The sequence below is a fragment of the Aotus nancymaae genome, unplaced genomic scaffold (genome assembly GCF_030222135.1).
Source record: "Aotus nancymaae isolate 86718 unplaced genomic scaffold, 86718_ANA_hifiasm-v0.15.2.pri h1tg000062l, whole genome shotgun sequence".
NCBI lineage: Eukaryota > Metazoa > Chordata > Mammalia > Primates > Aotidae > Aotus > Aotus nancymaae.
In genome coordinates, this window is record NW_026988476.1 from 19,987,606 (window position 1) to 20,001,012 (window position 13,407).

Sequence of the window (13,407 nt, forward strand, 5' to 3'; positions counted from 1 at the left end):
ACACAAACACACATACCAGCCTAGGTCTACACAGAGTCAGGATCAAGATGTCATTAAGCAATACGAATTTTTAGATCCATTACAATCTTACAGGACCAACTTTTTTCTTTTTGAGATGGAGTCTCGCTGTGTCACTGGGCTATAGTGCAGTGGTGCGATATTGGCTCACTGCAACCTCCACCTTCCAGGTTCAAGTGATTCTCCTGCCTCAGCCTCCCAAGTAGCTGGGTCTACAGGTGCACACTACTATGCCCAGCTAATTTTTGTATTTTTAGTAAAGGTGGGGTTTCACCATGTTGGCCAGGATGGTCTCGATCTCTTGACCTCATGATCCACCTGCCTCGACTTCCCAGTGCTGGGATTACAGGTGTGAACCACCGTGCCCAGCCTAGGACCAACGTTTATATGCAGTCTGTTGTTGACTGAAACATCATTATACAGCACATCAATGCATGACTGTATTTCCCTATTTTCTGGTTGCATAATATCAGTCCTGAAATGTAAAGTACCAAATAATTTCTTCACTTCTGATATCTTCATCTCTTACATTCATAAGGCTATTCTAAATAGCTAAAGTCTGCCTAAACTCAGACATACAGATAAAATGAAGGTTATTACTGAAAAGTTTTATTTGTGTGGAATCCATTTCCTAAAGTAGTAACAGACTTTGATACAGAAAAAAATGTTCCCCACTCATGTTATATAGCACTATTTCAAAAATGATTAATAAGAATTTTACTTTACCTCATCCCACAAATTTAACTTACCTTATCATAGAGCTCAATGATTAAATGATAAGCAGCTTCATCACTTCCAAATTGAAAATCTACAATTCTATCCACACCAAGTTGTTTCGCACTGACTAATCTCCGACTCTTCAAATGTTTTCGGCACTAGCAAGAGAAAGAAAAAGGCATTCATTTAGTAAAAGTGAATTCCTAACCACTTGCTATCGGTTTATAAATAAGCTGCTTTTCATTATCATCAGGAGTATTTAAAAGGTCATAAATAACAGTAAAATCAAAAAGTAAAAGATTGCAGATGATAATCAGAGGAAAAATATTTTATTATAAACACTGTTAATTCTAAAACAGTGTTTTATTTTCATTTTTTAAAGACAGGGTCTCAGCCGGGCACGGTGGCTCACACCTGTAATCTCAGCACTTTAGGAGGCCAAGGCAGGAGGATCACCTGAGATCGGGAGTTCCAGGCCAGCCTGACCAACATGGAGAAAACCTGTCTCTACTAAAAATACAAAATTAGCTGGGCATGGTGGTGCACAGGAGGCCGAGGCAGAAGAATCACCTGATCCTGGGAGGTGGAGGTTGCAATGAGCGGAGATCATGCCATTGCACTCCAGCCTGGGCAACAAGAGCAAAACTCCATCTCAAAAAAAAAAGAGGGTCTTACTCTGTCACCCAAACTGGAGCACAGTGGTGTGATCATGGCTCACTACAGCCTTGACTTTGCTGACTCAGGGATCCTCCTACATCAGCCTCCTGAGGAGCTGGGACCACAGGCACATACATGCCACTATGCCCAGCTAATTTTTTCATTATTTGTAGAGATAGGGTCTCACTGTGTTGCCCAGACTAATCTCAAACCCCTGGGCACAAGCAATCCTCCTACCTCGGCCTCCCAAAGTGCTGAGATTATAAGTATAAGCCACCAAGCCAGGCCTTTATTTTCCATTTTTAAGTAGAGAATGATGGACCTATAGCAAAATTTGCTTTGTTGCTTTATAACACTGCTAAATCCCTTGTTGTTGTCCTAATGACCTCACTCAAAGCCATAACCTTAATTTTTTTAACACCTCTTTTATGATACTTCTAAGTATGCCAAATTTCCCTTTTATGTGCTTCATTTATGTTCAAAATTAATTGTTTCCACTAATCTTCTACTTCCAATATATAGCAACTATGAACCGTAAGCTTATGGTATCCTGTAAATTAGTCCACTACCTTACATCCAGTTACCCCTACAAATTTTTTTTTTGTTTTAAGAGACAGTCTTGCCTGGGCATGGTGGCTCACACCTATAATCCTGGCACTTTGGGAGGCCGAGGTAGGTGGATCACTTGAGGTCAGGAGTTCAAGACCAGTGTGGCTAATATGGTAAATCCCCATCTCTACTAAAAATACAAAAATTAGGTGGGCATGCTGGCGTGTGTCTGTAATCCCAGCCACTTGGGAGGCTGGGGCATAAGAATCTCTTGAACGCAGAAAGCAGAAGTTGCAGTGAGCCGAGATCTCGCCATTGAACTCCAGCCTGGGTGACAGAGTGAGACTGTCTCAAAAAAAGAGAGTCAGAGTCTCGCTCTGTTGCCCAGGCAGGGCTCAAACTCCTGGACTCAAGCAATCCTCCCAACTTAGCCTCCCAAGTAGCTAGGACTACAGGTGCCTGCCACTATGCCCAGCTTATTCCTACAAACTTTATTAATATAACCCAAATAGAATTTTCCTGATATCATCTCTAAGCTTTTGATTAACCTATTTCAAATCTAATGTGATAACTCTCATTCTATATTAAATCCTCTTCCTCCTATCCCTGGCCATAAGGTTCTTCTTCTTATTAACAGTTAAGATAACATTAGCATGTCAAACCCAAATACAATTTATTTGGTCATTACCTATTCTTTTAGATTACAGGAACTGTCTTTTTGTACAAATATTTAAGTACAGTTTGCACTGGTAATAAGACTACTCTGTAGCCTCTAAAATATCTTACAATTGTTTCTAACTTTTTAATACAAAAGACCCCTTAGTCAAGACCAATAAGAAATAATTCTTTATTCAAGACTCAAATACAAGACAAATTTTACAGGGAAGTTAATCTAAAACCAGCTTTAAAAAAAAAAAAAAAAAGGCTTACGCCTATAATCCCAACACTTTGGGAGGCCAAGGCGACCAGTGTGACCAACAGGGAGAAACTATGCCTCTACTAAAAATACAAAATCAACCAGGCATGGTGGCACATGCCTGTAATCCTAGGGAGGCTGAGGCAGGAGAATCACTCAAACCCAGGAGGCAGAGGTTGAGGTGAGCCAAGATCACACCATTGCATTCCAGCCTGGGCAACAAAAGCAAAAATCTGTCTCAAAAAAAAAAAAAAAAAAGGAAAAAGTATCCACTTCTTGACAAAGGGGAAAAAAAAATCAAATCAACAAGAAACACATAAATTCATTATTAAAATTAATGCTAACCTCTTCATAACTAAAAAGAGTTCTTCTCCAGAACTTATAGTTCACATTGACTAAAATTCTCATTTTATGTACTCATATATTTAAGCAGAATAACTTCCTAGAATAAATAATCTGCCCCTCCTTAACTCAGTAATTTTAAGAATGACCTATATTGGGCTGGGTGCGGTGGCTCATGCCTGTAATCCCAGCACTCAGGGAGGCTAAAGCTAGCAGATCACAAGGTCAAGAGTTCAAGACCAGCCTGGTCAACATAGTGAAACCCCATCTCTACTAAAAATACAAAAAAAATTTAGCTGGGCATGGTGGCGTATTCCTGTAATCCCAGCTACTTGGAGATTGCTTGAACCAGGACCTAGGAAGCAGAGGTTGCAGTGAGCCTAGATTGCACCGCTGCACACCAGCCTGGGCTACAGAGCAAGACTCCGTCCCCTCCAAAAAAAAAAAAAAAAAAAAACACACACACACACACACACACACACACAAATGATCTATATTGATTTGATTAAACAGTAACCTATATGTATGGGTATCTTCAAATCCCTAAAGGAAAATCACGATCAGTTCTTCCAGAGTCCCCCAGTAATTCTATTCAAGAAAAATAAAGTTAAGATAAAAGACATCCTTGAGAGGACATAAGTTCACACCAAGGAAGAGTAAAAAGGGATGGACACATAGCACACATTTAAAGCTTGTTTTATTTCCCTATCAACAGCTTGGTGAAAACAACCTTCTGCTGTGTCATCCCCAAATGTGAATACTAGAACAACCACTGTTTATCACATAATGGGCATAACTCTGCCTGTGCCATACAACAGTAACAGCACTTTGTTTTATTTATAAAGTGTTTAACACTGTCTGTTCCATGCAGAAAATCTTTCTACACATTTAGATTGACATGTACACCTAACCCACAGAATTCTAAGTATTTTTAAGAATGACTGACCTCCTGTTAGTGTAGCCTGATTTGGAGACGTTTACACAATCCCAGTGTTATATCTCATTGGCCTGTTACTTCATCCAGAAACTGAAATTATATTTCTTCATCACCTTCCACTGAGTTGTTAAACAACTTAAATGAAATACATATTATTTATCTGCTTTAAAAAGTGCTACACATGGGGCCAGCCACAGTGGCTCACACCTGTAATCCCAGCACTTTGGGAGGCCAACGTGGGTAGATTACTTGAGGTCAGGAGTTCAAGACCAGCCTGGTCAACATGGTGAAATCCCCTCTCTACTAAAAACACAAAAATTAGCTGGGCGTGGTGGCACACGGCTGTAATCCCAGCTACTGGGGAGGCTGAGGCAAAAGAATCGCCTGAACCTGCGATGTAGAGGTTGCAGTGAGCCAAGATCACACCACTGCTCACCAACCTAGGTGACAGGGCAAGACTCTATTTCAAAAAAAAAAGTGCTACACAAAGTGTAGTATTATTATTGTCATTATTATTAAGGATATGCCCCAAAAGAACCATTTTGGGTTACTATTAAATAAACTTTAATAATCTGATAATTTTGTGAAAGCCCTTGTGATATGGGAACCATATCACCATAATTTGTAATCTAAAACAGATTCTAAATTGCTGGGGGGTAAAGCTCTTCTCTGTAAAGCCTCGAATGAAATAATGCCATAACAAATACATTTCCAAAGGAAAGTGAGGAGCAGAGGAAGAAGGAAATGAACACGTATAGAATTCTAATATGTTTCAGGTACTCTTTTAGGTGCTTTTTTTTTTTTATTTTTTTGAGACAGAGTCTCGCTCTGTTGCCCAGGCTGGAGTGTGATAGCACGATCTCTGCTCACTGTAACCTCCATCTCCTGGGTTCAAGCGATTCTCTTGCCCCAGCCTCCCAAGTAGCAAGGATTACGGGCATGTGCCACCATCCCTGGCTAATTTTGTATTTTTATAGAGACAGGGTTTCACCCTGTTGGCTGGGCTGGTCTTGAACTCCTGACCTCAAGTGATCCACCTGCCTGGTCCTCCCAAAGTGTTGGGATTACAAGTGTGAGCCACTGTGCCCGGCCTGTTTTACGTGCTCTCTATCTCATTTCCATTAATCCAATAATTTCATGAGGGAGGTACTATCCACATTTTATATTTAAAAAAACTAAGTTCTAAGAGGTTAAGTAACTTTTCCAGGTTATAAAAGTACTCTCTGGTAAAGCCATTAATTCAAAGTTAAGTATATCTGATAGGAAAGTCTTGTGTACCACATGAATTTTCAATCTATATGTTACATCATATATTACATTATATATTTCATTATATATGTTACATTATATATATTATATGTATACACACATATATATTACATTATATATTTCAACATATACATTACATCAATAAAGAATGGGTAACAAAAATCTGTTTTAACAGTAAGAAGACTTTTAAAAGTAAGAAGACTTAGTAACATATTAATGCCATCGAGTATTCCAAAAAAATTCTGACTGGGTAGAGAAAGATGATTCACAGAAGTGAGTTCTGAAAGACTAGGAAAAGGCCAGGCGCGGTGGCTCAAGCCTGTAATCCCAGCACTTTGGGAGGCCGAGGCGGGTGGATCACGAGGTCAAGAGATCAAGACCATCCTGGTCAACATGGTGAAACCCCATCTCTACTAATACAAAAAATTAGCTGGGCATGGTGGCGCGTGCCTGTAATCCCAGCTACTCAGGAGGCTGAGGCAGGAGAATTGCCTCAACCCAGGAGGCGGAGGTTGCGGTGAGCTGAGATCGCGCCATTGCACTCCAGCCTGGGTAACAAGAGCGAAACTCCGTCTCAAAAAAAAAAAAAGACTAGGAAAAAAGGTGTGGGAGGGAGGAGGAAGAACACAGAAAGCCAAGAATGTCAGGCTATAGAATATGGATTTAGAAATTAGGGAACCATAAAAGGTGAGATAACTAATGAAAGTGATGTTTTTTTAAAAAAATTAATGTTGGGCCAGGTGCGTTGGCTAATGCTTGTAATCCCAGCACTTTAAGCAGGGCGGATCACCTGAGGTCAGGAGTTTGAGACCAGTTTGGCCAACATGGTGAAAACCGTCTCTACTAAAATTACAAAAATCAGCTGTGTGTGGTGGAACACACCTGTAATCCCATCTACTCAAGAGGCTGAGACAGGAGAATCACTTGCACCTGGGAGGCAGAGGTTGTATGAGCCGAGATTTGCCACCATATAGCAGCCTGGGTGACAGCGAGACTCCATCTCAAAAAAAGAAACAAACAAACAAAAAATTAATGTTGCTCTAATTTAGAATTGTTTTGATGCGAAGAAGTGGACTACAGTTAAGGGGCTGTAAGGTTGAACTGATAAAAGCTTGAACTCTAATATCGACTGTGAAAACAGAAGATCTGGAGCAGAACAGGATGTGAAAGGCAATGGGGAGAAGTCAATTAATAAATATTCAATTTATTCAACCCATTATCTGTCGACTGCTCCCTTTACCTTTATCTTCACTTTATTCATAACAGTGAAGGAAACGAAACCCCAATTAAAAACTTAATTGTTTGTCAGCAATCTTTTAAAATTTAGTATAACAAGTTTACCTTCATGGCAAAACTAGACGGCATCATATTCTTAGGCCACTCAAATTCTGTCGTATGAATTCGTATGCCAGATTCAAGTAAAAGTGTAGCTTTAAAGTCTGGTCTGTAGGAAAAAAAAGTCAAATTTTTCTTTAGGGCATATGCCAAACCTAACTGTGAAACAGACTTAAAATGCAGTTTAAAAAAATGAGTAATCTCATATTTAATTATCAAAGAGAAAATAAGCCTATAAAATGTTCTTACTTTTGAAGACGAATAAGGTATGTCTTATTATCCACATCATAAACATTGTTTACTCTCATTCCTAGCAAGCTGCAGAGACAAAGGAAACATGTAACATATCACACGATTGTTTGAAACATAAAACGACACACATTTTAATAAAAGCTTTGAAAGAGCTGATCTTAGTCTCTAAGGATATGGTAGTCAGCTGGGGAGCAGAGTCCAAAAGCCATTTGGGCATTCAGCTCAAAACTTAAGGGTAACGATTTAAAAACAAAAGTGGTCTATCAGCTCTAGGAACAAAGCTTGCGTCTTCAAAATGACCCAATCTGGGGGAAGAAATACAGTAAAATATAATCCAATTAATTTATTACAAGACAGGGAAAAAAACGAAAGATAAAAGGCGGCCCCGAAAACACGACATTCAGCTCACACCGCTGAATGATAGAAACCAGACTAGAATCCAGATCTCAGTCCAAATCTACTCAATCCAGCTAAAACGGCGAAGCTCTCTCTTTCTGGGTGAGGGGCGGGGAGTGTTCTAGAAACCAAGCCTCCAATCTGGAAACCTCTGGAGCAAATGACCATTCTGACGTCTCGTGTTTTACCAAACGTTTCCTGCCCGATCCCGGCAACCCAGGCCAACAATGCAAGAGCGTCGCGCTAGCGGGGCAAGCCAAAGAGCTGGAAGGACGCGGGGAGTGGGGCACGAGGTGCCTGGGACCCCCAGGGTATCCTGAGGGCCACAGGAAAGACACCACACGCCTGCCCACTCAGGCCTAACCAGCTCCACAGAAGCATATGAAATAAGGAAACACATCAAGCTGGGCTGTTTGCGCCATGGGGTCCCCGGCCTCAGCCTCCTGCACTCCCAGCACGAGCCTGGTCACTTAGGGAACTGTACCTAGCGTTCAGCTCCGCGAGTACGGCGCGGAGGTCAATGGTGCTAAAGCGGGTCTTCATTGTGAGGTCGGAGGGTCGCTACCGCAGTTTTCTCTACTGCCTGCCGGACTCGACGCCGCTTCTCTTCCGCGCAGGCGCACTTGGCGGAGATCTACGGCCGCGCAGAAGACCCAATATTCCTTGAGGCGAACGTATTTCGCGTTTCTGAAGACGTCGATTGTCAAGTTACAATTGACTCTCTTTATTGTAACAAAACAATTCTAATAAAGATCCAAACTGTTCTCTTGAAACTGCACTCCTTCCTTGAACCCTTACGGAGCAGTCTGGTTACCTTGCCCGTGGTGTTTTGGGTTCAAGCCAGACTTCATAGTGACCCCTGCTGGTCGAAACAATTTTCGAGGCCATTACCAGGAGTATTTCCTCACCGGCGGGGGGGACTGCAGGGCTCAGGACCTCTTCCTGCGCGCTTACTTTGACATAAGATTTTGATATGTAACAAAACAAAACTGCTTCGGTCCTTCTAAGATTATCCTCAACGATGAAGACGAACTCTCAAAACGGAGTTCCTATTTTGATGGGTCCCGCTCTCCGAAGGAGCATCCTGCAGTTGATTACAGGATTCTCATCGAAACTTTCTTGGTACCCCTGAGACTCAGTGCAGTTCCTGGTATATAATCGGTGCTCCATAAACACTTGGCAACATGAATATGCAAGTATTTAGCTAGATAATGGTGAAATAAAATAAAAATAAGACAAGATTCCCAACAGGGGTTGGGGTGGGAGGCGGGATTCACAGTGTAGTGGGGACAACAGTCCTGTAAGAATGTAAACTCTGCATTTCTTTTGTCTTAGGATAGATGCATGGGAAGAAAGGATACTTTATAAGGTAAGAACTCAAAAGAGGCAGGGTCTCACTATGTTGCCCAGGCTGGAGTGCAGTGGCTATTCACAGGCGCAATCCCACTACTGATCAGCACGGGAGTTTTGACCTGCTCCGTTTCCGACCTGGGCCGGTTCACCCCTCCTTAGGCAACCTGGTGGTCCCCCGCTCCCGGGAGGTCACCATATTGATGCCGAACTTAGTGCGGACACCCGATCGGTATAGCGCACTACAGCCCAGAACTCCTGAACTCAAGGGATTCTCCAGCCTCAGCCTCCCGAGTGGCTGGGACTATAGGCACGCGCCACCGCGCCCGGCGTTTGGCGTCGCTGCAAAGAGCTGTTAGAGGCTTGCAGGCTGCACATGGTAGCAACCAGAATTCCTACCAGCAGGAGGCGACTATAAACAGAAAGGGCGCTGTTGCTATTTCAGAAGAACTGGTAACAGTAGATGCAAAAATGTCTATAGCACATAACTGCACAGCATTACTGTCATACGGTACAGTAAACCATACAGAATAGCCCAAAATATGAAAGCGTTTGCAAGAATGTGGAGAAAAGGGATTTTTTTATGCTGTTGATGGAGATGTAAATTAGTAGTCATTGTGCAAAACAGTATGAAGGCTTCTCACAAAATTAAGAATAGAATTACCATGTGATCTGGCAACAAAACCACTATCCTGAAGATATATCTACACTCCCATGTTCATTGTAGCATTATTTACAATACCGAAGATATAGGGATAGTCTACTTTTCATAAATGGATGAATGAGTAATGAATGCAAATATATATGCACACACACACACATACATACATACACTGGAATATTATTCAGCTTTTAAAAAAGAAAGAAATCTTGCTGTTTGCAACTGGCATAGATTTAACAACATGGATGAACCTGGAGGACATTATGCTAAGTGAAATAAGCCAGACACACACATAAAAAAATACTGCATGATCTCACTTATAGGTGGAATCTAGAAGTTTCTCATAGAAACAGAGAGTAGAAATGTGATTGCCAGGACTTGGGAAGTGGGGGAAATGGGAAGATATTCGTCAAAGTGGGCAAACTTTCAGTTATAAGTTGAGTAAGTTCTGGAGACCTAATGTACAGCATGTTGATTTTATAGTTCACAGTAATGTATTGTATGCTTGAAATTTGCACAGGAACAGAAAACCAAATACCAGATGTGCTCACTTATAAATGAGAGCTGAATGATGAGAACACATGGAGCCATGGAGGGGAACAACACACACTGGGGCCTATCAGAGGGTAAGGATGCAAGGAGGAAGAGAATCAGCAAAAATAACTAATGGGTACTAGGTTTAACACCTGGGTAATGAAATAACCTGTAAAACAAACCTCACAACACAAATTTACCTATATAACAAACCTGCACATATGCCCACTTAACTTAAAAAAGTTAAATTTTTAAAAACCCAGAAATTTGCTAAGAAAGTAGATCTCAAACACACACATGCAAAGCGTGAGGTTATGGATGTGTTAACTGACTTGATTGCAGTAATCATCTCACAATGTATACATACATCAAAACATCACATGGCTGAGTGGGGTGGCTCACACCTGTAATTCCAACACCTTGGGAGGCCAAGGCTGGCAGATAGCTTGCGCCCAGGAGTTCAAGACCAGCCTGGACAACAGAGTGAGGCCTCCTTGCCCATCTCTACAAAAAAATGCTTGGGGAAGCTGTCAAATTAGCCAGGCGTGCTGGCTCATACCTATGTTCTCAGCTACAAGGGAGGCTGAGGCAAGAGGATCCCTTCAGCCCAGGAGGTCAAGGCTGCAGTGAGCCATGATTGTGCCACCATACTCCAGCTTCAGAGTAAGACCCTGTTTCAAAAAAGAAAAAATCAAATATACATCTCAAATATATGCAAATTTTATTTGTTGCCTTAATTCATTTTACACTGCTATAACAGAGCACCACAAACAGAGCAATTTATAAAGAACGTAAATGTATTGCCTCACAGTTCTGGAGACTGGGAAGTCCAAGATCAAGGAGCTGGCATCTTGAAAGGGCTTTCTTGATGTTACATCCCATGATGGAAGGGCAACCAGAGGATGAGAGAGAGAGAGACAAGAGGACCAAACTCATCCTTTTATAAGGAAACCATTCCCATTAATTTTGTCAGTAGTCCTAAATTGAGCCCCAGGCACTGTTTCTTTAACACTCACGAAGTAGGTTCTGTTCTCTTCCCATCTTTCAATCTAGGCTGGCCTGTGATTCCTTTGACCAACAAAACACAGCAAACAGAAGTGACACTATGCTATTTTTGGCTCTAGCCTTTAATAAGACTTGTAGCTTCCAGCTTGGCCTCCTGAAGCTTGAGTCACTATATTAGAAGTCTAATATCCTACTGTAGAGAGGCCTTGAGACTACCGGGAGAGGGAGAGGAGCATGTCTTTACAGCCAAGCCTGTCAAGGCAGAGGCATGTGAATTAAGTCATCTTAATTAGACCAGCCTACAAATTAGACCAGCTGAATACCATTATCAACTTCACCTGGAGCAGAAGAATTGTTCAATAGAGCTTTGCTCTAAATTCCTGACCCTCAAAATCATGAAATGTAATAAAATGGTTGTTTTTTCAAACTACTAAATGTTGGAATAGTTTGTTACACTCAATAAATTACACAAAAATAGGCAGATTTAAGCAAATACATTTAAAAAGAAAGAGTTCTGCTAAATTAAGTTTGGGGTAAGGCTGCTGCTGTACCTTGAGTCCATAAATACTGAACAACAATCTAATTTGGGATGTAAACAAATTGAAAGCTTAAGAGTATATTCTTGAAACAAATAGCTGAGTCTCAGCCATCAATCACAGCTGCCGAGCTCTAGGTAATCATAGGCTGCAAAATGATCCAACCATGTCCAAGAAAGGCAAACACTGAGCTTTAACCAACCAAGCTGTTTCAGTATTTCACTTCCTTTCTCTATCTGTGAATACTCCCTGCCTACAACGTGAAATTTTCTGAACTTCTTCTGTATCTGAGCGCTGTCCTATTCATGAATCATTCTTTCCTCAAAAAAATTCTGAAAAATTTAATTTGTCTGAAGTTTTTTTTTTCATTTTTTATTTTTATTATTTAGAGACAGGGTTTCACCATGTTGGTCAGGCTGGTCTCAAACTCCTGACCTCAGGTAGTTCACCCGCCTCAGCCTCCCAAAGTTCTGGGATTACAGGCATGAGCCACAGCACCCAGCCTGAGGTGGTGGTGGTTGTTTTTTTTAAAACAGTTCTCATATTACTAGTAAACAAATTTAAGCTGGGCATGGTGGCATATGCCTACAGTTCCAATCGCTTGGAAGGTGGTGGCAAAAGGCCTGAGCCCAGGAGTGAGGCTGCACTGAGCTATGATCTATGATTATGCCACTGCAATCCAGCAGTCTGGTGGTGGAGTGAGACCTCATCTCTAAAAAGACCAACAAAAAACAAAAACAAAAACAAATTTAGAGTTTTAGAACAAGAAAACATTGTTTTGGACAAATGATGTTATTTTTAAATCAGTGAAGTATGTACTCTAAAAGTATGTGAATATTTGTGTGAATATATATATGCTCTTGGCATGAATGAGACCCTTCAAAGCAAAACACCAAAAGCAGAAACCATAAAGGGTTAGATTAATACATCTGAATACATAAAAGTTTAAAGTCACTATACGTCAAAAATATTCCACCATAACCCTAATCTTAATCCTAAACATAATTAAAAACTTAAAAGTGTAGTCCACGCACACGGGAAAAAATATCAATGTAAAAATGTGTTCAACACGAAAGTTTTTTTTTTAAGCACAAGTATGCTAAAGAAGACAGCTGCTGGCCGGGTGCAGTGGCTCACGCCTGTAATCCCAGCACTTTGGGAGGCTGAGGCAGGTGCATCACTTGAGATCAGGAGTTCAAGAAGACAGTTACTGAAAAGATACATTTCTGACCTCACAGTTTTGTCAGGTACAGACTGAGCTTGATTCTCCCCATGTATTACTTTCCTATTCTGTGGTAATTTGCTGAATCAAATTACCACAAATTTAGAGGCTTAAACAACATAAATGTATTATTATTATTATTATTACTGAGATGGGGTCTCACTCTGTCCCCCTGGCTGGAGTGCAGTGGCACACTAATGGCTCACTGCAGCCTCAACTTCCTGGGCTCAGATGATCCTCCCACCTCAGCCTCCCTGCTAGCTGGGACTACAGGAACGCACCACCACGCATGGTTAATTTTCATATTTTTTGTAGATACAGCGTTTCACCATGTTGTGCAGGCTGATCTCGAACTCCCAGGCTCAAGCAATCCACCTGCCTTGGCCTCTCAAAAGGCTGGGAATTACAGGTGTGAGCCACTGCACCTGGCCAAATTTATTATTTAAGAGTTCTGGAGGTCAGAAGTACCAAATGGGTGAGTAGGGCTGCATTCCTTCTGGAAGCTCTTGAAGAGAATCCCTTTCCTTCCCTTTTCCAGCTTGAGGGGCTATCCACATTCCTTGGTAAGTTAGCACATAGAAGCTTTAGGGAGGGGGTCATTATGTTGCCTATGACATCTCAGTTCTCCAAAGCTGAGTTCTCCCAGAGGTCATGCAAGAGACTCAGGGAAGTAAGAACCCCAGGTCTAATAAAGGCAGCTACTCAAGTGCA

At 41.4% G+C, this 13,407-nt stretch overlaps 1 protein-coding gene across 5 annotated transcripts in view; it reads right to left on the reverse strand.

Annotated features, from left to right (window-relative positions):
• NEMF (nuclear export mediator factor) overlaps positions 1 to 8,020 on the reverse strand; it is a 71,557-nt gene extending 63,537 nt beyond the window's left edge. For 3 of the 5 annotated variants that reach the window (XM_021668198.2, XM_021668197.2, XM_021668196.2), the window contains exons 1-4: positions 7,873 to 8,019; positions 6,990 to 7,058; positions 6,747 to 6,849; positions 768 to 893 (exon numbers count right to left, since the gene is read on the reverse strand). In XM_021668198.2, coding sequence (XP_021523873.2) covers positions 768 to 893; positions 6,747 to 6,849; positions 6,990 to 7,058; positions 7,873 to 7,931 — 357 coding nt within the window. In that variant the 5' untranslated portion in view covers positions 7,932 to 8,019. Of the gene's footprint in view, positions 1 to 767; positions 894 to 6,746; positions 6,850 to 6,989; positions 7,059 to 7,872 lie in introns of all 5 variants that reach the window. The other 2 variants (XR_010338578.1, XM_064365845.1) reach the window with 1 other exon arrangement.
• Between the last annotated feature and the right edge of the window lie 5,387 nt (positions 8,021 to 13,407).